The sequence below is a fragment of the Talpa occidentalis genome, unplaced genomic scaffold (assembly GCF_014898055.3).
Source record: "Talpa occidentalis isolate TD23 unplaced genomic scaffold, MPIMG_talOcc4v2.1 talOcc4.14, whole genome shotgun sequence".
NCBI classification, from domain to species: Eukaryota; Metazoa; Chordata; class Mammalia; order Eulipotyphla; family Talpidae; genus Talpa; species Talpa occidentalis.
Window position 1 is genome coordinate 78902569 of NW_023601433.1, and position 23838 is coordinate 78926406.

The window sequence follows — 23838 nt, forward strand, 5'->3', positions numbered from 1 at the left end:
TTCGTTCCGGGAGGGCGTTCCCGCGGCCCGGCGCCGGGCTGGGTGGGGGTGCGGCCGCGCCCAGGTCCCGGCCCCCGTCGGGGTTCGGGGTCTCCCAGCCCTCGGGGCCCGCGCGCCCGGCGGGAGCGGGGTCCGGGCCGCCGCCTCCACGGCGCGCGGGCGAGCGCGGGGCTTTATGCGCGCAGGGCGGCGGGGGGAGGAGCCGGCAGGTCGGCCCCCGGCGGGCCCTCCCCTCGGCCGTCCCCGCCCGCCCGCCCGAGCGGGGTCGGGGGAGGGGGCAGCATGGCCTGTCCGTCCGGCCCCCTTCGCCGCGCTCCTCATCTGCCCCGCGCCGAGCGCTGCCGCCGTCGCCGCCGCTCCGCTGCCCGCGCCGCCCGCGGCTCCCGATGGAGACTGACGCGCCCCAGCCCGGCCTCGCCTCCCCGGACTCGCCGCACGACCCCTGGTACGGCCCGGCCCGGCCCGACCCGGCCTGCCCGGCCCGCGCTCGCCCCGGCCCCGCCAACATGGCCGATCCGGGTCGGGCCGGGCCTCCCCGGGGCCCGGGCCCGCGCCCCCTGCGCCCCGGCGCCCGGCGCTCACGCGGGCCCTTTGTGTTTCTCCTCCTCCCGCAGCAAGATGTTCATCGGGGGACTCAGTTGGCAGACTACGCAGGGTGAGCCAGCCCGGGAGCGCCCGCCGGCCTGGCAGGGCGCCCCGGAACCCCGGCGCCCCGGAACCGGACACCCCAGCCCGGCCCTGCGCCCTGCTGACCCGGGCGCCCCCGCGCCCTCTTTCGCGCCCCGCCCGGGGACCCCGCGAGCGCCGGGCGGCCGGCGAGCGCGCACGGCCCGGCGGGCGGAGGGGACGCGGCGCGGGGCGCAGGGGGCGTCCGGGGGTGGGCTGGGCCCCCGGGACCCGCCGGCGGCAGCGCCAACTCCGCTCGCACCTGCGGCTCAAACTTTTGTGAGGCGGCTCCGAGCGGCGGGAACCCGGCCGGAGCCGTCCCCCGCCAGCCCGGCCCGGCCCGCGGCTTCCTGGGGCCCGGAGGGCGCCGGGCGGCTCCGCGGGCGCCGGGCGCGGGCGGGGGGCGCGGCGGGGAGCGCGCGGGCAGCTCGGCGCGGGGGCGGCCGGGCCGCGCGGGGGTCACCGGGGGCAGCGGACCGCGGAGGGGGGAGGGCGCGGGCCGGGCTGGTCCGAAGGCGGGTGTGTGGTTGCAGAAGGGCTGCGCGAGTACTTCGGCCAGTTCGGGGAGGTGAAGGAGTGTCTGGTGATGCGGGACCCCCTGACCAAGAGATCCAGGTGAGCCCCTCACCCCCTCCTCCTGCTCCCGGCTCGCCCCCCCCCCCCCCGCCACTCACTGCCTTGTAACCATCTGCCTCTCCCTCACTACGGCGCGCAGGGGTTTCGGCTTCGTCACTTTCATGGACCAGGCGGGGGTGGATAAAGTGCTGGCGCAATCGCGGCACGAGCTCGACTCCAAAACAGTGAGTGGCCCTCGGGGCTTCGGGGGTCCTTTGGGAGAGGGAGGCTGCCGGAGGAGAGGGTCAGGGCTCTCCCCAGTGGAGAAGGGGTCCTCTAGGAAGGAGGGAGTTTTCGGAGGTGCTGGGCTCGGAAACTTTGTCACTGGAGTTGAGGGGACAGGAGGGAGGAGATAAAATCCCAGGCCTGCCGTGAGAGGGTCCAGCCCCCCACCCCCACCCCCAAACCCTCCAGTATTGGTGAGGAAAGAAGCTGTTACCACCCCCTCCCTCTAAGCACTAATCTTGATGCCTCAGAGAGGAGCTGGGGTGGGGCTAGGGCCCTCCTCTAGCCCAAGTTGGGTGAGTCAGGCCTGCAGTGAGTGACCCACCCCTTGGCTTCTCTGAACTCTCACTAGTATTTGGCTTTGCGATGCCCCCCACATCCCCCCACCCCCAGAGCAATGGCAAAGCATCGTTGAGTCTGCCCCCTCCCTCCCTCCTCTCTTGCCCCTGACTTTTGGTCAATGAGCTTATTGCTCTGTGTGGAAGACTCAGACCTGCTTTGCCCCTGCAGGGGTTCATGATTAGGACCCTCGCTGTCCTGGGCACCCGGACCCTCCTGACGGTTGGGAGGCTGGGTCTGGGGAGAGGCAGCTTGCTGGCATCCAAACTCCTAGAACATTTTGCCTCTGTCCCTCTGCTCCCTGGTGTCTTGGGCCCTGCAGGGGGCGCTGGCCCTGGCCCCAGCTCAAGGGGAGAGGGAAAAGGAGCAAGTCGGAGGAGGGGTTGCTCCTTGATGGGGTGACCAGCTGCCAAGGGGCCGGGACAGTGTGATCTGTCTCCACACTCCCCCACTCTCCCCAGCTCTGGGCCTCCCTGCTTGGGTCAGTCACTGGCTCCTGTTTACCTGCAACAATAGCTGGTTGTGCCCAAGAATTTGTTAAATTACCGCCTGTCCCCAGCTCCTGTTATCTCTGCCCAGTGGCTCCCACTCCCGCTTGCAGTAATGAGCAAATGAGGCCAGGCCTCAACTTTGCCGACTCTGAAAGGATCTTCTTGGCGCAGACTGAGTGACCCAGGCTGGGAAGGGAGAGACAGTGGCCTATTGTTTTGGGTGATTATCTGCCATCAAGCGGCCTGTTCTCCTACCATCCCCTGTCCTCAGAATGCACTGGTGGCTTCTGCAGCGCTCAGGAAGCGGAGATTTAGGGGCTGGAACTGAGGCTGGGGGCAGGGGCATGAAAGATTGATAAGGGCAAAGAGGGAGAGAGGAGGAAGGAGGGTGACATGGGCATCCCTCTGGGTTAGACGCGGGGCAGGCCAGGGCTTTGTGTTTGGCACTCTCGGGCCCGGGGAAGAGGGTGGGGTGGAGCGGAGGGGAGGTTTATTGTGAGGAGTCTATTTTGGGTTCCGACTTTCACCTTTTATTTACTTGTTGGGTTTTATTTATGTTGCCAGCTGTGAGTCAGGGTGGAGGTGGGGCGTGTCAGGAATGGGGCAGCGTGGGGCTGCGGGATGTGGCTTGGGTACCATCTGCCCACCGGGGTCTGCGCAGGGGGCCGTCTGAGAGGTGCTCTGGTGGCCGGGGAGGCCACTTCTGGGAAAAAGAGAAGGACGGATGTGTCCCTGGAGGTCGAAGTCCCCCTTGCAGACAGGGCAGGTGACTGGCAGCTCTGACTCTCCCCGATCCCCCATGGGACAAGACGTTGCCCCAGCGTGGATTTTTGGAGGTTCCTTCTCCATGGGCAGGTTCCACTGGGGGACGCTGGTTTCGTGCCGTTCAGGCGGAGAGCAGCCAGAGCCAGTTGCCTGGAATGAAGCTGAGTTTTGAATAGAAGGAACTTTGGGAAAAGATAGATCTTCCCTGCGATTGGCTGGTGAACTTCTGAGTTGTGCCCACCCCTACGGGCTGCAAAGCGCTGGGCTGCTGGGGCTTCCTAGGGCCTGTCTGATCACGGTGTCCCGTGCCCTGGCTATTTGTCAGTATGGGCGTAGTACCCAGGAGTGCCCAGGTGCATCTTGCTTTTTCTCTCTGGTTGTTCACAGCCAAGGGCAAAGGTGACCTGCTGGTAATAGCACCTTTGTTTGTGCAATGAAGGGCAACTCACAAAGGGCTGCTTTCACCTACGTTATCTCATTTGATTCCCTGTGGCTGCCCCTGGGGAAAGTGGGTGTGATTGTCCCCACTTTGCAGATGAGGGAACTGAGGCTCAGAGGCGAGGTCCCAAGATCACAAAGACCCAAAGTTTCTGAGCCCAAGCCCCATGCCCCGGGACATCGACACAGCCTGAGGGCTGCTCCCCTGCCCCACAATCCTAGCTGCGTTACTCAGCTGTTTGCTGGCCTCCTCGGGAGGCTGGTAGGTGGCCATAGTCTTGGGGAAACAGAGCTTACTCTACCCCTGGTGGTTGATGAACTTTTATCTTGAAGCTTTTTTCAGGCAAAGCATATCTCTGTTCACAAAGCTTCCAAAGTCTGGATTGCAAGCCTCACCTAGCCAGGTACCTGTGACATCAGCTAGGTGGGGAGAGCCGTCTATGCACCTGGTGCTTGAAGGAATAAGACTTTGCTTACTTTTTATGTTTTCTTTTTTGGTACTTGCTGTGAGCTAGACACCGTGCTAAGTGCTTTGTCAGCACTGTCTCAAATAATCCACAGACGACCCTTTGAGGCAGATGTTATTTGCCCATTTTGCAGGTGAATTCCTCCGTGAGGCTCAGAGAGGTTAAGTAACTTGCCCAAGGTCTCACAGCTGGAAAGCAGTGTAAGTGGGGTTCAAACTCACTAGACTGACTCTAGTGCCTAAATGCTTAACCGCTACCCTTGCTGGCCAGAGGCTGTGGTGGTTTCTGTCACCTCTGTGTCCTAGGCTGATACAGGTTCAGGGCTGACGGCTGAGTGGTGACCCTCTCCAGTGTGATAACCAAGACCCCTTCTACCTCTCCCTTCTCTTCCAGATTGATCCCAAGGTGGCCTTTCCTCGGCGAGCACAGCCTAAGGTAGGTGTGTCTGTGCCTGGGAGCAGCTCTGTCACCACGGGTGGTGATTTTCCCAGCATTCCCTTCTGTAGAAGATACCTCCTGAAACTCTTTGGAGTGTTTCTTGAGTGGGCTAGGGTGTGGAGGGGGGATTCTTGATGCCCTTGCTCTGTGAATCATAGATACCCTCTGTTTCTGCATCTGCACCCTGGGGCGGGTTGGGGAGGGGGCTGCATGCATTACATCAAGGGGGGACCCCTCCAGTCCAGTACAGTTTGGACCCTGAGCCTGACGTTCACCACAGAGATCACAGCCCCTGTGCCCAGTGCTTCTGGGGTCAGACACAGGCCCAACTTTCCCCCTGAGGCTGAGCTGTTTCTGACTTCCTCCTGCATCCCCCCAGCCAGTCACCCTCCCACTTCTGGGGTGTGGAGTGTTGGCCTGGCAGAGGGGGCGGGACCATGAAGTTTGTCACCTGTTGTCTTTCACCTTGGGGGCTCTGGCTGCCTCCCAAGCGCTCTCTTTTCCCTGGTGCTTGATGACTTTTCTGGGTGTGTGGAAAACAGAGCGCTTTCTGAGCGCTTGAGCTCTGCAGCACTCAAAACTGCTGCTGCAGGGCAGGGACCTGAGATGCCATTCCAGATCCCAGGACTGGCTCGTTAGCCACTTCTTAATTTTTAAGAGGTCTGTTTATAGGGGACAGGAGGGAAGGGGATTATAGTACATGGGGCCAGGACCCCTAAGACAGCTGACTTATCATGTGTCCTACTACTAGGTTGCTCTCCAGGGGATGTTTCCCCCTTTGCAGTGGGGTGGTGGGAACTGGGACGCTTTAAGATTTGGAGCTTTGGATTCCAGCATGGTGTCCAGCTCCTGTTCCGGCCAAGGGAGAGGGCACATTTTAGGAGACAGGAAAGGGGCATCTCTGGCTGGGTCCAGCAGAGGGCCTGAAAGCAATTATAGAGCAGGTATTTGAAGGAAGCCGCACCAGGGAGCACATGGTTGGAATTGGGTTAATTCCATTAAGCAGTTTGGTGACAGAAGGTGCTTTAGTGTTAGGATGGGGCTGGGAATTGCCGTGGATTAGCCATGCGCTCCTGGGGTAATTAGGACCATGTGTTCTTCCTAAAACAGGGCTGGGGCCACAGGGCTGCCAGAGGTTGAGTTGGGAGGAGGTTGATGAGCAAAATGTCGGCGTTGAGTTCAGGGGGACCTGGTGGCAGACCTTGGCTTCTCCAAGGGGGCTGGTGGGGCCGTTGGGGTAGGCTGTAGATCTGGATGACTAACTCACCCCCTTCCTTGTGTTGGTTCTTAGAGATGGCATTTTTCTGGACACAGAGCCCAGGGAGGGAGGCCAAAGGGAGGCATATTCTAGCCAGCCAGGGTGTGGGGTGCACAGCTGCCTGTGACAGGCCTGGAGGCAGGGGTCCGAGCGGCAGCTTGGGGGGGCCTTCTGAGTAGCTGGGGCCACAGAGAGCTTGTCAGCTGGCGCCCTGGCAGGAGGGCTCGAGCCCCTGCTGGTGGTGGTAGGCCACAGGACTCAGATGCCCACTTTCTCATTCCCTCCTCCTAACAGATGGTGACTCGAACGAAGAAGATCTTTGTGGGGGGACTATCGGTGAACACCACGGTGGAAGACGTGAAGCAATATTTTGAGCAGTTTGGGAAGGTGGGTCAAAATGTGGGGTGCGTGCTGGGGTTCTTGCTGGGGCTATAGAATTGGTCAGTAGCAAGGGGAGTCCAGCCAGGTCATTCCAGTTCCTGTGAAAGGTGAAGAGGGGGCTGGATGCTTCCGTGGGTGAGGCCAGGCCAGCCACCCCGTACCTCCTGACTGATCCAGGGGGCCTCTGGACACATCCCCAGGGAAAGAAACCACACAGTAGCTGTCCCTGTTGTTGCCCTTCCCCTGTGTTTTTCTCTTGCTTATCTTCATTCTCCCTAGGGAGGCTGTGCTCCCATAGCCAGTTCAATCCAGTCACCCCAGGGGCCTCCTGGGAGTTTGCACCTGTCCGGGGCATGGGCGGTTGTACCTTCCCCCATTCTTTTCTGGTGAGGATGATAAGGAGGCAATAAATATGACTCCCAGTTGTACTCAGCACCCTGCTTGAGCAGGTGGGAGCTGGGATGTGTGTATGGGTTTGATCCCCTCGCTATGGAGGAAGATGATGAGAGCACCCCAAATTCCTAATGGTCCCAGATGACTGGTCCTCATCTCTGAGGTGCATCAAGCTTAAATTTCTGGGCTCTTTAGTCTTCGAACAAGTAGCAGATGTGGCCACACGAGACAGTAGGGTTTCACCAGAAAGGTGAGCGATGTGAATGTCAAGGTCCCACGGAGACCTTGAGAGAGGACCCAGTTGTAGCCTGAGGGTGAAGTGAGGTTGCTGTGTTAGTGCTGGGGACCCTGGTCTGCTCTTAGGGGAGTCCGGGTGCAGGCGGGGTCTCTACTTTCCCATCATTTTCAGTTCCCCCGCTAGGCACCTGGCAAAGGAGAAGGTGGCTGCGGAGATGGGAGGTGAGCCCAGGACTGAGTGGGTTTCCAGGCCCCCATCTCGGGGCGGGGGCGGGGGCAGAGTGGGCGGTCCCCAGGCCCGCGGGACCCGGCGGCGTGGAGGCCAGCGGCCCAGGCTCGGGCGCCTCGGCGGGGACCGGGGCCCAGGACGCAGGGCAGGTCGGCGGCCCGGGCCCCAGAGGGAAGGGCGCTCCTGGGAAGCAGCAGGCCCTGCTCGGCTCCGGCGGGGTGTCTTTGTGTCTGAGCGCCGAGCATTAGAGCTCGCACTAATCTGATCCAGCAGCTGTGATTGGAGGCCGCCTGCCCCCGGGGCCGGCGTTGCCATGGCAACCGGGCCCCAGGAGAAGCCGTCAGCGGCCGCGTCTTTTGTTCGGGCCTAAATCGGCGTTGGCATGTGAAACCGGCCCGGGGAGGCCAGGGGGAGCTGGAGAATAGGCTGCCAGGGAGCGAGGGGGACAGCCGGGAATGCCAAGGGCCCCGCGGCGGGGGGCCCCCCCGCCCGGATCGAGGGGCCGCGGCCGAGGGGGGAACAATGGTCAGCCGCCATGGCTGCCACTCAGGCTTAGCCGCCGCTGAACTTGGCGGCTCCCACTGGTCAGCAGGCCTCGGCCTGCTCCCCTCCCCCTGCCAGAGCCCCCTACCCCCAGGTTCCCATGGAGACCGAAGCCTATTAAGGACACTGGGCTGGGAACCTCCCTCCCCTCCGCTGGCCCCAGGAGGGGACACCGTAGGGGGTCCCCCGGACTCCCAGCCACTCTCCTTGCTCCCTGGCCTGACCTCAACCCCATCACCGCACTAGGGGTCTGCGAGCCAGGGCCCAGGTTGGAGGGTCTGCAGGGCCGGAGAGGGTGGCCTTAGCAGGCTGGGTAGAGCAGGGGAGAGGGCTGCGGATTGGAGCTGAATGAGTTTGTGGGTCAGGCAAGAACTCCAGGCTTGCAGGAGAGGAAGGAGGGTGTGCCTGGTTCTCCCACTCATTCATTCAGAAAACATTTACTGAGCCCAAGTCAGGGTGTTGAATGGGGGTGGGTAGGCACGGTCAGAACAGGCACAGCTGCCTTCTTCCAGAAACTTCAAGCCGCTGTCCTCAAGCTGCGCTCTCTTGCTTTGCTACTCACCCCATGTGACTGTGGCAAGCCCCCCACAATAAAGATGATCACAGTGGCTGTTCTTGATGGTGGCCTGACAGTGCTCCCAGGTGCTGCCACTTATCTCATTGTTACCCTTCCCTAAAAGCTAGACACTGTTAGATCAATTTTGCAGATGAGAAACCAAATCCATGGAGACTTAAAGCCACTTGCCCAAGGTCACCCGAACAGCAGGATCTAAGACTCCATTCCAGGCTGTCCTACTCAAAGTTTGTGTGTTTATCACAACCCTCCTTTCTGGGTCTCTCCTTTCCACGGGTTAAGCAAGGTGATGGGGAAGATGTGCTGAGCCCAGAGTGTCTGCCAGTTCGGATGGTCTAGCTGATGTGGGATTGGGGCTCACGTGGGTCCATGAGGCTGGACGTGAGGGTGGTACTCAGCTCCTCAAGACCTCTTCCCCTAGCCCTCTGCCCCCCCCCCACCCCCTGCAGAAAGCTCCTTGGGGAGGGTGATGTCATTTCCTTCTGAGACTCTCCAGAGACCCAGCTGCCTCCTGGCTTAGTGGGGTCCTGGTTCTCCCTGGGGAACATCGGAGGCCTGGTACAACTTGGTGCCTAAGGGGAGCTGGAGGACCACCCTGCTTGGGGCTGCCCTTTCCACTTTAATGAGGCAGATGACAAACCTGGAAAGAGAGGAAAGTAGGGGAGAGGCTGTGCCCGGTGACTCAGGAGGCTCTCCTTCATCCTTTGGGTATCTGACCATGTGGAGGAGGGTCAGCAGCTGGGGTGAGATGGGAAGGCCGGGGGTGGGGGGTTGGGGGGGGGCGCGGAAAGGGATCAGGGGCAGTCCTTGCTTCCATGGAGGTTGACTCAGACCTTAGCTTGACCCCTTACAGTAGCTGAAGAATGAGTTTGGCAGGGCCATGGGGCCAGATGAAGGCACAGGGAAGATGAGTCTGCAGAAAGGAAGCTGGGGCCTGACCGAGTATCCAAGGGGATACCTGGAGGGGGTAGCAAGAAGAGAAGTCTGGGGTCCAGGGGAGGGCAGTGATGTGGACCCTCCTCCTTTCTCAACCCCTCGCCCCTCCCCCAGTCAGTGGGAGGCAAGCAGCCCAGGCACTGAACTCTGCTTCCTTTAATTACAGCCTCTAGCCAAAGGAAACCTCAATTAGAGGAAAGGATCTGTACCAGGAGAGGGAGTCCAGTCTGGCTGGAGTGACTGCTGTCCTCCTGGCCTTTTGCAAAAAGGAACTTGCTCCTGTATCTCCTTCAGCACCCACTCTGTGCCTCCTCCTCCCAGACTTGGTCTAGGGCTTTCTGACCTTGGGCAGGTGACTTCTTATCTACAAAGCAAGGCTGTTACCACGCTAGGCATGTAAAGAGGAGGAGGGGGCAAAGTGCCAGGCACATATCGGAGCTTCCTATTTGCAGGCTGGTCCACTGAGCATGGTGAGTGCTGAGGCATCCAGTTGGGCTTGTAGTTGGGAGGTTGTCCCCAGCCCAGGGAGCAGGCTGGAGATCAAGCCTGCTCTGGATGGAGAGGAGTGGGCGAGGGGTCCCCTGCTCCTGGGTTGGGGTAGAGCCCCCTGGTCTGTGGTAGGTCCTCCATGGCAGGCTCTGTTTCAGGTGGATGATGCCATGCTGATGTTCGACAAAACCACCAACCGGCACCGAGGTGAGTGTGACCCCTCCCCTCCCCCTCCCAGGCTGGGCTGGGGCCTGTGGTCAGCCAGGGGGCTGCAGGTCACAGCTGCCCTTTCATCTCGCCTCTTGACATCCTATCCCCGAGGATCTGCATCCTCTCCCGGGCCTGGCCTTACAGAAGGCTTTTGTCCCTCCGTTTCCTGTGCTAGAAACTTGCCGAATTGCAGACACCCGAGAGGAGCAGACCTCCCCCCACCCCAGCTGAGCTCTCCACCCCCTCACCCCTGCTCTAGCCGTGTCTGCCTGGGCTTACCTTGCCCTGGTAACCAGAGCTTAGGCCAGGCTGCCCCAGGGTCATGCTGACTCCTCAGTCCTGGACAGTCTGCTCCTGCTGCCACCCCCACCCCAGGCAAGCCCAGCGCCCAGCCCCTTGCCCCTGAACCTGTGAGCATCTGGGCCACCGTGTGCACACTGCCTGGTTGTTTTTCTCCCAAGGGCCTTGCCTTCTGAGAAATCCCATTCCAGTCCCTGGGGCATACCAGGCGGGGTTGCTTCTCCAGTTGCTTCGGATCTTTTAGCTTGTTTGGGGAGTGGGGTGTGTGTGTGTGTGTGTGTGTATGCGTGCGTGTGTGTGTGTGTGCACGTGCATACGTGCATGTGAATGTGTCTGTGTCTGAATATTTGTGTAAACCTGGTGTCAGTGTGACCATGCAAATGTTGCAGGGGCCTCTGTGAGCACCAGCCAGTGTCTGTGTGATATAAGGGTCCCTAGGCGTGTGCATGTGTGTACACCTGTGTGTTGTTTATGTAAGTGTGTCTTCGTCCAAACCTGTTTGGGTATAGGTACCTTTGTGCAAGTTTAAATAAGTGTTTATGTGTCTTCTTTCTTCCTTCTTTGGAAAGCATCTGAGGAAGAGAAAAGGCATGTTGAGTAGACTTCCATCATAGCTCCGCCACTAAGGAGCTTGCTGTGTGCCCTTGGACAAGTCACTCCACTTTGCTGAGCCTTGGTTTTCACGTTGTGATCTGGGAGTAGGGCCCCCATCTCAGTGGGTGGTCGAGAGGTTCTTGGGCTGTGGACAGAGCCTCCCGTTAACTCTCAGAGCCTGGTCTATGCAAGATGGTAGTGTGAGATTCCAGGCTGGGTTCTCACCAGGAGCTCTGGTTCTGATTTTGCCATTGCCCTCTGCCTCCCTCCCCTCCAGGGTTCGGGTTTGTCACGTTTGAGAGCGAGGACATCGTGGAGAAAGTGTGTGAAATCCACTTCCATGAAATCAACAACAAAATGGTGAGCTGGGGTTGCGTGGCAGTGGAGGTGCACAGAGAGAATGGGGCCCAGGCTGAGCCAGCCAGGGAAGCTCAGAGGTTCTGTATACAGGGAGAGGGGCTCACAGCAAGGGGGACAGAGCCAGGTTTCCCACCCCCTGGGAATCTAGACAGAAAGGCAGTGTAACCTTGATGGTTACAAAGCATGACTATGCATCTTTTTTTTTTTTGGTGGGCCCCTCGCTGGTGGCTGGGGATCGAACTGGTGCTGCAGAGGCTGCGGGCAGCCTCACAACCCAGCGCTCAACCACTGAGCCACCAGGGGAGGCCCGACTATATATCTTTAACTAACACAGTGATAGATGTCAGTTCTAGTTGCCCTCCCAGCCCACCCCCTTATGTACAAGGGACATATCCCAAGACTCCCAGTGGATGCCTGAAATTGTGGATAGTGCTAAACCCCATAGATACACACAAACATACACACACACACACACACACGCGTGTGTGTATATATATACATTTCTATATTTCTATAATAAAGTATAATTAATAATTTAATAAATTAGGCACAGTAAGACATTAACAACAATAATGAAATAGAAGTGTTACAACAATATACTGTGATGAAAGTTACAAGAATGGGGTCTCTTTCTCAAAATACCCTATTGTACGTGTATTTTCTGACTGTGGTTGACCGTGCGTAACTAAAATCATGGAAAGCAAAACTGCAGGTAAGAGGGGGCTCCTGTATATCTCAGTAAAGCTGGGGATGGTAGGGGAGCGTGACTGAGTTAGAGGAGAGAGACTCGGGTTAAAATCCACCAACTTGCTATTCTGGTCACTTGGCAGTTGACTTCCCCTCTCTGAGATTCGCTTTCTTCATCTGTAAATGGGAGTGACAGCAGTGTCATCCTAGGGTTGCTGTAAGCATTCAGTGAACCATTGCATGCAAAGCTGTTTAGACAGTGCCTAACACGTCGTAAGCCTACATAAATGGTAACTATGAAATTAACGAAGAGGCCTGTCTGGGAACAGGAGGGTCCATGATCCTAGGTCTGTAGGAGACACTGACCTCCGGTCTCTTTGCAGGTGGAATGTAAGAAAGCCCAGCCAAAAGAGGTGATGTCGCCAACGGGCTCTGCCCGCGGGAGGTCTCGAGTCATGCCCTACGGAATGGACGCCTTCATGCTGGGCATCGGCATGCTGGGTACGTGCCAGGCCCGCACCTGCAGCTTCTTCCTGCCTGGAACTGCCCTCAAGGCTACCAGGAGCTGTGTGGGTGTGGCATCGCCTCTGTGGTCGCCTCCTGCCTGAGTCATTAGGTGGGAAGAGGGACCAAGAATCTCAGGTCTGGCAGCCCTACTGAAGGTGGGGCCATTTGGTTGTGGGGTGCTGCCCTCTGGTGGTGGCAAGGAGATTTGTCCAGCTGCTCCATAGCAATTGGTCCATCAGTCCATTATAGTACATCCGTCTATCTGTCCATCCATCCATTCATCCATCCAGTAAATAACTGTTGAGCAGGGCCTCCCTGGTGGCGCAGCGGTTGAGCGATGGGTTGTGAAGCTGCCCGCAGCCTCTGCGGCGCCGGTTCGATCCCCGGCTGCTCCCCGGCCACCAGAGGAGGGTCCCACATGGCGCGCAGGCCTCTCCTACCGCCCGCTGCTCCCCTCAGCAGTGTACTTCGGTCCTTCTGCCTGCTCTGCTCCCCGCTCTGGCTCTGGTGGATTCTCTCACCCTCCCGCACTTCTGACTGTACCCAGTGCTTGTATAAACAAACAAATACACAAACAAATAAATAAATAAAACATGCCTCTATTAAAAAAAAAAAAAAACTGTTGAGCAACTGTAAATGTCAGGAAGTACAACAGTGACTTTTCTTGGTGCTTTGTGGTCTGCCAGGGAGACCAAACAAGAACATAAATAAGTTTAGGATGGAGAAGTATAGGGTAGCAGGGGAGCATGGTCACAGGGAGTTTGATGGAGCCAGAAAAGAAGTTAGATTGAAGTTTAGTTTGTGGGTTGAATGGGGACTAATTTATGGGAGAGCAGGGCAGGGAGGGAAGGGAAAATGTGTTCCAGGCAGAAGGAACAGCATTTACAAAGCCCCAGAGGCTTTTAGAAAGCTAAAAGAAGGCTGCTTCATTTTATTCATTCAACTAATATTGGTTGAGCAGCTTCTGAGAGACAGAACCTTCCTTCATGGGGCTCCCCATTACGTGGAAGACAGGAGTCAGTGTTACCAGAGAGTGAATGGGGGACCCACGAAGGCATCTAAACGTATCTGGAGGCCAGGGAGGCTCCTTGGAGGAGGTAAAGGTGGCCGTGAGCTTTGGGAGGTGAGCATGGGTCATTGTCACTTGGGGAGATGTGCACAAACAGTAAAAGAACTGCAAAGGGGAGTCTTTATGCCAGGAATGAGGGAGGGGCTCACAGAGAGGTGCCCTACGAATTCAGAGTTGCTCCATGGCTTGGACTAGAGGGTCAGGATTGGGGTCACAAATAAGGTGGAAAGGAGAGCATCCTCCAGTGGGCACAGTCTTCTCTTGGAGCTTTTGTTTTTTATTCATTTATTTATTTATTTGTTTGTTTGTTTGTTTATTTATACAAGCACTGGGTACAGTCAGAAGCTCGGGAGGGTGAGAGAATTCACCAGAGCCAGAGTAGGGAGCAGAACAGGCAGAAGGACCGAAGTACACTGCTGAGGGGAGCAGTGGGCGTGACAGGAGAGGTCTATCATGCCATGTGGGACCCTCACCAGCAGCCGGGGATCGAACCAGCGCAGCAGAGGCTGCTGGCAGCTTCGCAGCCAGAGCTCAACCATTGTGCCACCAGGGGAGGCCCTGTTTGTTTGTTTGTTTTTAACTTCTATGTGGAAGTAGCTTCATATTTTCAGATTTAGAAACATAGAGTAGCATAAAGAACATCCACACACCTCTTATGGGCTTCAACTCTTGTTAATATTACACCTATTTGCTTGGTCCTTTTCTCTCTGTGTGTTGTGTAAATACATGTGTACACAAACATACCTTTGTGCACACGTACAATACACACATAGCCCAATGCACTCGTGATGTTTCTGTGACTCCTTGGAGGATGAGTTACATGCATTCTGACCCTTTATTTATTTATTTATTTATTTATTTATTTTTTATTTACTTTTGTGTAGAAGAACTGAGGTATAGGCCAGTGGTAGGCGGGGGGCGGGGGGTTCACCAGAGACAGAGTGGGGAGCATAATGGGCAGATTTACTGAAATACTCTGCTGATGGGAGCAGCAGGTAAGACAGGAGAGGTCTGCTGCGCCGTGTGGGTCAGCTCTCTAGTCGGGGATTGAACTCAGGCCGTGGCAGTGATAGTGCTGAGACTTAACCCCTAGGCCACCAGGAGGCCCCATTATGACCCTTGATTCTTAAGTACTTTGTTATGTATTTCCTAAGAATCAGGGATATTCTTTCATGTCACCACAGCATAGTTATCAACTTTAGACGTTTATCTGGATACAGTGTTTTAATATACTAGCTGCTGTTTATCAGTTGACCCAATAGTGTTCTACATAGCATATTTTTGCCTTCCAGAACAAGATCCAGGCCAGAATCAGGTATTCATTTAGTTGTTCTGTCTCTAGCTTTTTTTCCCCTAGGTGATAGATTTAAAAGATGATTAAAAAGAGGGCCTCCCTGGTGGCGCAGCAGTTGAGCGCTGGGCTCCGAAGCTGCCTGCAGCCTCTGCAGCACCGGTTCAATCCCTGGCCACCAGCGAGGGTCCCACATGGCATGTAGACCTCTCCTGCCGCAACCCGCTGCTCCCCTTAGCAGTGTACTTTGTCAGTCTGCCTGTTCTGTTCCCTGCCTGTTTCTGGTGAATTCTTTCACCCTTCTGCACTTCTGACTGTACCCAGTGCTTGTGTAAATTAAATAAATCTTTAAAAAAAAAGATGATTAAAAAGAAAAGGAAAACTCTGGCAAATAGTGAGAGTGATGGTTAAGAGTATTGAAGCAGATCTGAATGTGAATCCCAATCACACTGTTGTTACTCACTTTATGATTTTTCTTCCCAAACTGCAAAAGTTTATTCAGTTCATACTAAGTAACAGGCAGCATACTGGTGCTGGAGATGTAGAAATGAAAGGTGGGAAAGAGGAAATCAGTGCTTACAGAAATCCTGAGATGCACAGATAATGATCAGTGCTATGAAAGGAAAAACCCAGGGCAACATGATAAATATTATAACTGAGGGGAGGGAGGACTCATGTGGGGTGACTTCCTGGAGGGGGTGACACTTGAGCTGAGACTTGCACAAAGAGAAGAAATCACTGTCGTGTGAAAACCTAGGGGGAGAATGTTCCAGGCAGAGGGGCAGCATGTGCAAAGGTCCTGAGGTGGGAAGAATTTGAGGAACAGGAGGGAGGCTGGTGTGGCTGGAGCAGAGTGTTGAAGAACAGAGTCCAATCTGTGCCTGATGCTAGCCCCTTTGTCCTATTAGGTTATCCTGGTTTCCAGGCCACAACCTATGCCAGCCGGAGTTATACAGGCCTCGCCCCTGGCTACACCTACCAGTTCCCCGGTAAGTCCTGCGCAGTATCCCTCTGCTTTAAGCATGTCCCCGGTTCCTGGGCAGTCCGACTTCTCAGGGAGGTGTCTGGGGTGCATGGCTGGGGGGGGATCTGCCTGTGGATGGAGGCTTGGAAGGAAGGGCATGTGTGAGGAAGAGGGCCTCTCCCCACTCTGCCCCCCTCCCCAGAAGCTGGGGACAGGGGTTCTGGGCCTGGCCCTGCATGGCATCCCTCTCTCCCCGGCCCATCTCTCCTATCTCCTGCCTTTCTCTCCTCTTCACCCCACTCTGGGGTTGCCACTTCCACCAAAGAGGGCATGGGGCTTGTGACCGGGTCTTCTCTGAGGGCCAATGTCAGTTGTATCTTGATGGACATACTTATAATGACCTCATGGGATGCTGAGCCCTTTCAAGACTTTGAAACACTGAATGCAGAAAATAACATAACAGCACCCTTGTTTGTAATTCAAAATGGAAATGACCCTAGACCTTAAAACGAGTGGCAGGAAGCCCAACAAAATTCGGGACTTTCCCATGATAACTCATTACACTTTTCTTTGAAATATCAAAAGTCCTGTTTTCACACAGCTTTTCTTTGGTCTTACTTTTTTTAGCGAGGCCCCAAGCACTCGCATCCCTTGCCTGTTGGGCAGTCCAGCCTGGAATCCTTTGTATACATTATTTTGTGTGATCCTGACAATAACCTCCTGGGGAGGAATGGTTCCCCCCATTTTATAGGTGAGGAACCAGGCTCACAGAGGAAAAGTAACTCACTAAGGTGACTCAACTAGAAAGTGCTAGAACTGGGATCCCAAGCCAGGCCTGGCCTGTTCTTGGGCCATCGCTTTCCTCAGTCACGCCTCCCTGGCTCCTTCGCTACCCAAGAAAAAAATAAAGAAAGAAGAAGAAGGAAAAAAAAAGAGGAAAAGCGAGAAAAGGAGGATTCTGGGAGCTGATAGAGAGTAATGTCAAGCCTTTTAAAGCCCCCTACCCCCCCCCCCCGGGAATGGTAGATCCAGCGTCACCCCTTGCCCGAGGTATAGGTGGCAACTCTGCCCGCTCTGGTGCTCTCTCCCTGCGCCTCCTGTCTGTCTCCTTCCCACCCCTGCCCGCGGGGACCATTCTTCTCTCATCCCCAACTCTTGGGTCCTGTGCATGGCCTGTCCTCCCACCCAGTGTCCCCATAGGGGTGTGTTTACCCTCCCTGGGCCGTGCCCGTGGGGCCTCCCTGCATCTTCCTAAGCTGTTTTACGTTTCATTTTAGAATTCCGTGTAGAGCGGACCCCTCTCCCGAGCGCCCCAGTCCTCCCCGAGCTTACAGGTCAGTCGCTCGGATTTCATACACATGGGGAGAAAGAAAGGACCCAGGGACCTTCCCTTGGAGTTAGCGGGACCCTTTTCTCTGGCCCTCTGGCCCTTCCGCTGTGGGAAATACAGCAGGCTGTACCCCGGCGCGGGCCAGCCTGTGTGGACAGGCCCTTAGGGTTGGGGTGTAGGGCCAAGCCCTGCAGATGAAGGTGAGGTCACTCATTCGTCCATTTGGCAAATATTTATCTAGTGCCTCCATGTGCCAGGCAGTGAGTAAGTTCTGGGGCCCAACGGTGAGCGAGCCAGGGTCTCAAACTCAGAGCAGAAGGGGTGTGGTAGGAATTTGGACAAAATGGGGGGGTGCCTTCCCCGCTCCCTGCCAACCTTGCTAGGAGGGGGTGCAGACCCAGGACTTTCAGACCTCATTTTCCAAGGGAGGACAGAAACCCAGCTTTTGCTTTCGAATGTATTTTTCAATTATTTTCAAACGTTGGCAACCGATTCGAGACTTTTCAAACACCCTCGGCCAAATGAACTCTCCCTGTGGGCCGAACCCAGGCCTCAGGCTGCCCATTTGCAAGTTCTGGGCAAGAGGGATGAAGATCCTGGACCATCCAGACCCATTTCTCCAGCTGGAGCTTTCCCTTGGGCCCACCAGGCAACCCAGCTCCCGAGCTGGGGGTGAGGCCAAACCCCGGGGGAGGGAGAAGACTATGCAGATGGGGGGACTACAAGGTTTCTCTGTTCAACCTGCTTCTTCCCCCACCCCACCCCAGACTCTCCCCCCTAAACCTGGCCGTATGTGGAGGACGTGAGCATGGATGCTGCTTTAGATGAGACCTTCCTTCCAAGGGTGCTCAGGGGGCCCCCAACATGGGGAAGGGGAAGAGGAAGAGGAACATGCCATGAAGAAAGGGGAGAGAGTCCTTGAGGCGCTTCTCCCGAGCAAAAGGGGGTTGGACCCGCAAAGTGGGAGATGGTGGGAGGTGCAGGGGTCCTTTCAGCTCATTGAAGAACTCCATGTTGAGGCCCTACTGTGTGACACTGCCAGGTTCTGCTCTCACAGAACTTGCTTGACGTTTAGAGAGAGAAAGGAATTCTTGTTCAAATGAGCGCTTCCTGATAGCTGTGATAGCGCCTGCCCAGGTCGTCCATGTTGGCGCTGGTCTGTGGAAACGCCTAAAGGATCCCAGATCAGACCTCAGCGCCAGGCCCAGCCCTTAAAGGACTGGGAGAGGAAGTGCTCCTCACACACAGGCCTCTCAGTCGAAAGGGCTTCAAAGCTCAGCAATTCTTGGAAGTCTGGGGTCCAAACCTTTCTCTCGCCTTCAGGAGATGTGGGTGTTTCTCCTTGCAGGCCATCAATATTCCTGGTGCCCCATCAGTTTGCAGGCAGTGGGATAGCACAGTGAATAAGATAGACAAGGAGGCTGCCCCCCTGGAATTGATATTCTAGTGGGGCGCAATAGGCGAGTAAACCAACAGAGGCATGAAAGACTTTCAAGAGCACCGACATGGAAAATAAAGTAGGAAGATGCACGAAGGTGTGAGGGTTGGTGGCAAGAGGCTGCCTGAGCCAGGCTGGTCAGGGAAGGCTTCTCAGAGGAGGTGATGTCTGAGGGGAAGGAGCCAACCATATCGAGATCTTAGGGGTGGCTTCTCCATGGTGTGGGGGCTGTGCTGTGTTGCACTTTCATCCTCCCAGTTCCTGGCCTTGCTAAGGGTTTTCAGGGGTCTTTTTTAGGATCCCTGGTTCCAGTCCAGGGCCATCAAAACAGCCCCGAGGGGTGCCCCTTGGGATGGAAGACTGGTGTTCCTAAGGGCAACACCAGCTCTAAGAACTCTGGCTCTAGGCTGAGCAGTAGCCCCTCGGGGGCCACTGGGCAGAGGCAGGAGTAATGGATGCTCTCCCCCCCAGCCCCTGGCAGCTCCAGGCTCACACCTCCGGGTGTTTAAGCAAGGCCCCGCCAACTCCTTCAGCTGACTTCCTGCATGCCTGCTGTGTACAGACCAGGTGTGAGGTGCTCTGGAGGCAGAGAGCAAACAAGGGGATATGAATAGGGGAAGAGAGAAAAGAAGCTGAGTGAAGTTGAAAGGGGTGGTCCTTTCTGCATTTCTGGCCAGGTGGTGGGGCGTGGGGAGCCCAAGGCAGGGAGCCCGTGCACACAGTGTATTGAGGACATCTTCTCGGGAGAAGGGGAGCGAGGGAAGCAATCCGGATGGCAAAAGGCAGCAAGCAGACTTGTCGCCTTGACTGGGGTGCAGCTTCAGGCTGACCCCATAGGGAGCTGAGGGGTGTGAGCTGCACCTCAGGATCCATCCGCCTTGACATCACAGGCCTGGCGCTTTGCACCTCTGTCCGCCCCTCCCTGGGGGTGGGAAGCCATGCAGCCTCCCATATCTCTGGGCTAGCGGTCCCAGTTTGGCCAAGGACACTCCCTGGAGGAGGGAGCACCTGCGGGTGATGCTCAGAGCAGCGCAGAGCCCCGTCCTGAGTTTGGGGTCCTCTTTCCAGCCCTTCTCTGTCCACCCTGTGGGCCAGGGCACAGAAGCCAACCCAGGGAACTCTTTCTGTCTCCCTTTGGGACTGCAGTGACCCCTCCGTGGGGCGGGGGCCCTTCCACTTCTGTCCTCTCCCCGCCCCACTGAAGCGCCCACACCTTTCCTTTCAGCCATTCCTCTCACCGCTTACGGACCCATGGCGGCGGCGGCAGCAGCAGCAGCTGTGGTTCGAGGGACAGGTGAGGCCTTCTGGGTGCAGAAGTGGGGAAGGGGACGCGGGTGACAAAGGCATCTAGAGGGGAGGGGAGGTGGTCCCTGCCATCCCTTCTCAGAGGGACTCACATAAGTCATTCGCTCCCCGAGTGCTGACTGGGCTCGGGGCCAGGCGTCACTCCGGCAGCAGCAAGGAGCCCGGAGGGAGACCCACATGGTCTCTTCCTTCTAGACCTTACAGACTGGTGGGGCCTCAGGAAGTGCTAATCTAAGGGTGCTACTGCTCCAATAGGGGCGCTCAGGTAGCAGGGGGCCTCTTGACTTCTGACTTGCAGGCGAAGAGGAGGGAAGGTTTGCCTGGCAGTAGGAGCAGCAGGTGCAAAGGTTGGAAGCCAGTCGGCGTGGGTGGAGCGCAGGAGTGGGGAGTGAGGAGGAGCAGGGACCAGATCCTGGAGAGACACAAACATTGAAAGCCGTGGAGTGATGTTGACTTTAGAAAGTGCGCTCAGCTGTGTTTGAGGAGCTCAAGAGGGGAGGCCTGGCTGTCTGGGCGGAGGTGGCTAAGTGGTCAAATGAGAGGTGATGGGGGGTCCAGGCTACACATGGCGTGGCGGATAGACTTGGAGAGATCTCCAGAAGGTGACCCACAGTTCCTACTGGATTGCAGGGGTGGGGGCCAAGGTGGGGAAGGGAGGCATGGGGGATGGATGGGCAACAGTGGGCGCCGGGGCTATCACCGTCTTCTTTCTGGGTTGCCAGGCTCTCACCCCTGGACGATGGCTCCCCCTCCAGGTTCGACTCCCAGCCGCACAGGGGGCTTCCTGGGGACCACCAGCCCCGGCCCCATGGCTGAGCTCTATGGGGCAGCCAACCAGGACTCAGGGGTCAGCAGTTACATCAGTGCTGCCAGCCCCGCCCCCAGCACCGGCTTCGGCCACAGTCTTGGGGTGAGTGGCCAGACCTGGTGACCTCCCCACCCCCGAGACCCCCTGAGGAAGGCTTTGTCTGTCTCTGGGAACAGAAGGGAGGCAAGAAGTGGAGAAAAGAATGTCACGGGCAGATGGGGGGAAATCAGTGGGGGTGATCATGCGTTCAGTGGACATTTAATGACCATACTAGGCAGAAGGTGAGCTCGGGGGCTATCATGCCATGAGACTCGCCACCTCTGCCTGCACGGAGACTGGCTTCTAGCTCAGGGGTGCCCTAAATTTTAACCAGGAATGCAGATCCCCAGGCCCTACCCCAGGGACTTTTAGTCAGTCTGCAGGAGGGGTGATGTGGGTCTGTGCCTTCCTCCTGGTTTCCATGGGAGAGGAGTCCCTGGGCTTTCCCTGCTCCCCCCAAAGAATCTAGGAGTCAAACTCATTTCTTTCCAGGGCCCCTTGATTGCCACAGCTTTCACCAATGGGTACCACTGAAGCAGGAGACAGGTGGCAGGAGGTGAGGAGGTGGAGAGGGTCTGGGGAGGGGATGGCACTGGGGAGGCTGGTGTAGGCAACCCAGTCTGGGATACAGACACCCTCCCGCCTTCAGCAACCCAAAATCCAGTGGGCGACACGGACCTTCATACCAGCTATGGCCAGTGAACAGGAGAAGCTGTGCTGGCTGCTGCTGTGTCAGTGAAAATGACAATATGCGGCACTTTCTGCCTGTCAGCGAAGGGTTCTTTTAAGAATTGCTAAAGCCCAGCTTCCGTGAGGCATTGGGGCGTGGGGGGAGGGGCAGACAAAGTGTTTTGGCTCCCCGTTTCCCAAGGGCAGACTGTAGTGGTTGACCAGATTTTAAACATTTGTGCCCAGCACCAATGACCCAGCAGTTCCACATCTAGGCATTTATCTTCAAAATGATACTTCACTAAAATGCCCATCCGTTGGAGAGTGGTCGGCTCAACGGAAACGTATGCATTAAAGGAATACTATGCAACTGTTAAAACAGGCTGCGGTTAACGTACATACACGTGTAGAGAAAGGAAGACAGCCCTGCGCAGGCAGTCGTCATGCAGTGTGTAACCAGGTGTGAACCAGTCACATTTCACCCGTATTCATTCACACAAGTAAATTTACTGAGCACCATGCCTGGACAGAGGCGTGGGTAAGACAGAAGCCCTCGCTCATTCCACAAAATCAAGGGACAGTGGAACAACTCATGGCACATGAGGGGGCTACTTTAGAGGCTCAAATGGGGTCTCTGAGAAGGTGAAGTTTGAATAAATACAACCATTTGAAATCTGGGGAGCTAAGTCTTATGCTTGGAGGTATGTGTGTTTTGGGGGTCCCAAAAGACAGGCAGGGGTGGGAGGTGGATGCAGAGGGTCATGGGGCAGGACGCCCTCATCTCCATAACCTCCCTGTGTTGCTTTGCCCCAGCCTGCAGCTGACTGAGGACCACGTGTGAGCCAGCGAGGGGGGCGGGACACCTCAGCCGCAGCCGCGCCCCCTCCCCCCGCAGCGACTCGGGACCGCTACTGCCTGCCCCCCACTCCCTGGGCCCTGGCCCTGCCCTGCTGCCCCTGGACATCGTCTGGCTCCCTACTAACCTCCCCCTCTTCTGTCCCTGGCCCCTCCCCACCCACCTGTCCTGCCCGCTTTTATTTATTTTGGATTAGCCGGTTGCCCCCCCACACCCACCTCCTATCCTCTCCTCTTGGGTCTGCGCCCCTCCCACCCTGCCGCACCCCCATAGAACTGCCCCCCCAGAAGGCTTTTGTATTTGTGCATAGCTAGAGTGAGGGCGGAGGGGGCCTGCTACAGGCCACAGCCCCAAACCTTGTTTTTTTATTCTGATTTTCCTTCCTTTTCTTTCCTTTTTTTTTTTTTTTTTTTAAAGAAACCGTTTTTTAAAAAACTATTTCTAGGTTTGTGAATGTGAAGCCCCAGGCCGCAGGGGGCAAGGGGCCAGGTGCCCCCCACCAGCTGAGAACAAATTGTCTATGTGGGTGTGGGCCCCTGGCCACCTCCCTCCAGCCCTGGAGAGGACAGGGCTGCGTAGGCCAGGCCGAGCCCCTGGAAGCATCCTGTCCTGTATCATATGTAAATACTGTGAGGTGACGCCCCCACCCTCTCTAAGGCCCGTTGGGGGTGAGGGCATCGCTTTGCCCCACCCGGCAAAGGTCTCCCCCCATGTTTCTGCCCCCTCCTCAGACACCGTTACTGTAAGCTTGCAGGCCTCAACTGTGGCCAAGGCAGGCCCGCTCTCTCAGGCCCTAGGGGTCAAGGCCTTGGACCTGCTCACCCCGAAAACCCAGTGTGGGGTATGGGGCGAGGGAAGAGTAGGGCTCGCCCTGACCGCTGCTGGAAAGGAATTAACTCTCCAAAGGTCTCCCCCTGCCCCCAGCCTAGGTTGGGCCGTCATGGTTTCTGCTCTGAGTCCCCCCAACCCCATGAGTGGGCATCAGGGGCACTTTGGGAAGGTGGACCCTAGGGGAAAGCAAAGGGCTTCTCAGGGAACCCCCACATTCTCTCACTGAAGTTTCCCACCAGGGCAGTCCCCTGGAAAGAGCCCTTTGGCAGCCCTGAGTCCCTGAGCCCCCGTCAAAGGAAAAAGGGGCTCAGAGCCTTGACTTTTCTTGAACTGGAGTGACCCGGCTGGTGAGGCAGGGCAGAGGCCCACCCACCGCTGTCATCCTATCTCTGTTTCCCCCTCCCCCAGGTCTGAGGCTGGGGACCTAATCTCCCTTCTCCCTCATATTCCCCACCCCTGAAAACCCCCTTTGGAGAGTTAATTGTCTGTGTGAGGTGCTTAACCTATTAGCCCTGAGAACACAAAGCAATAATCTTTGTTACTGAGATGCGCGGCTATTCATGGTTTTTTTTTTAATGTTTCCTAATAAAAGAAAGCTGCATTTTATTGGTTTTTATTTTTAATTTTCTACACGTTTGAGCTGAGTCACGAGAGACTTGGCTTCCCTTTCCTCCCCTCCCCTGGACCCCACCCCCATCCCGCAGGGCCCACCCTTGGGCTAAGGGCCCTGGAATTCCGTTTTCTGATTTGTTTGGGGAATTTTTAAAAAAGATGTTACAGGGTGTTTCGAAGCCAGCAAGTTACCACCCTCCGGTGTCTCTTCTCTCCACATCTGTAACTTCTTTTTCCAGGTTTTATTTTCAGTTTTAAATTCCTAATAAATTATTTGAAAACGGCTCTGGGCTCATGAATGTCTTGTGTATCTGTGTGTCCAGGTCCAGGCCCCCCAGTGAGACCACCCCCCCTTACTGCCCTCACCCACTCCTGTTTTCCCACTTTCCATTGGCTCATCTCCATCTCTGGCTTCTTGACCAGCATTGACAGTGAGCTACCGCTTCACACCCATTTGGATGACCTTTATTTATTTTCCAATTTC

The 23838-nt window shown here is 56.6% G+C and overlaps 1 protein-coding gene across 4 annotated transcripts; it reads left to right on the forward strand.

Moving 5' to 3' along the window:
• The first annotated feature begins 372 nt into the window (after positions 1-372).
• MSI1 (musashi RNA binding protein 1) lies at positions 373-23633 on the forward strand. Of its 4 annotated transcripts, none has more exons than XM_037511044.2 (15): positions 373-445; positions 615-655; positions 1200-1281; positions 1382-1466; positions 4400-4441; positions 5997-6089; positions 9643-9691; positions 10866-10948; positions 12019-12136; positions 15411-15491; positions 16744-16800; positions 19460-19528; positions 20262-20449; positions 20879-20942; positions 21869-23633. In XM_037511044.2, exons 1-14 carry the CDS (start codon positions 387-389, stop codon positions 20918-20920), a joined length of 1089 nt encoding a protein of 362 aa, XP_037366941.1. In that variant the 5' UTR covers positions 373-386; the 3' UTR covers positions 20921-20942; positions 21869-23633. The 4 variants fall into 4 exon arrangements, with proteins under 4 accessions (XP_037366941.1, XP_037366942.1, XP_037366943.1 ...); XM_037511045.2 differs by having other exon boundaries at positions 20295-20449; XM_037511046.2 differs by lacking the exon at positions 16744-16800.
• Positions 23634-23838: the final 205 nt, after the last annotated feature.

Bases quoted from the DNA above. Each gene is read 5' to 3' on its own strand.
- MSI1 (XM_037511044.2), top strand. From the start codon at position 387: ATGGAGACTGACGCGCCCCAGCCCGGCCTCGCCTCCCCGGACTCGCCG. The intron at 4,442-5,996 runs GTAGGTGTGTCT...TCCTCCTAACAG, and splicing joins CTCGGCGAGCACAGCCTAAG to ATGGTGACTCGAACGAAGAA. The intron at 9,692-10,865 runs GTGAGTGTGACC...CCTCCCCTCCAG, and splicing joins AACCACCAACCGGCACCGAG to GGTTCGGGTTTGTCACGTTT.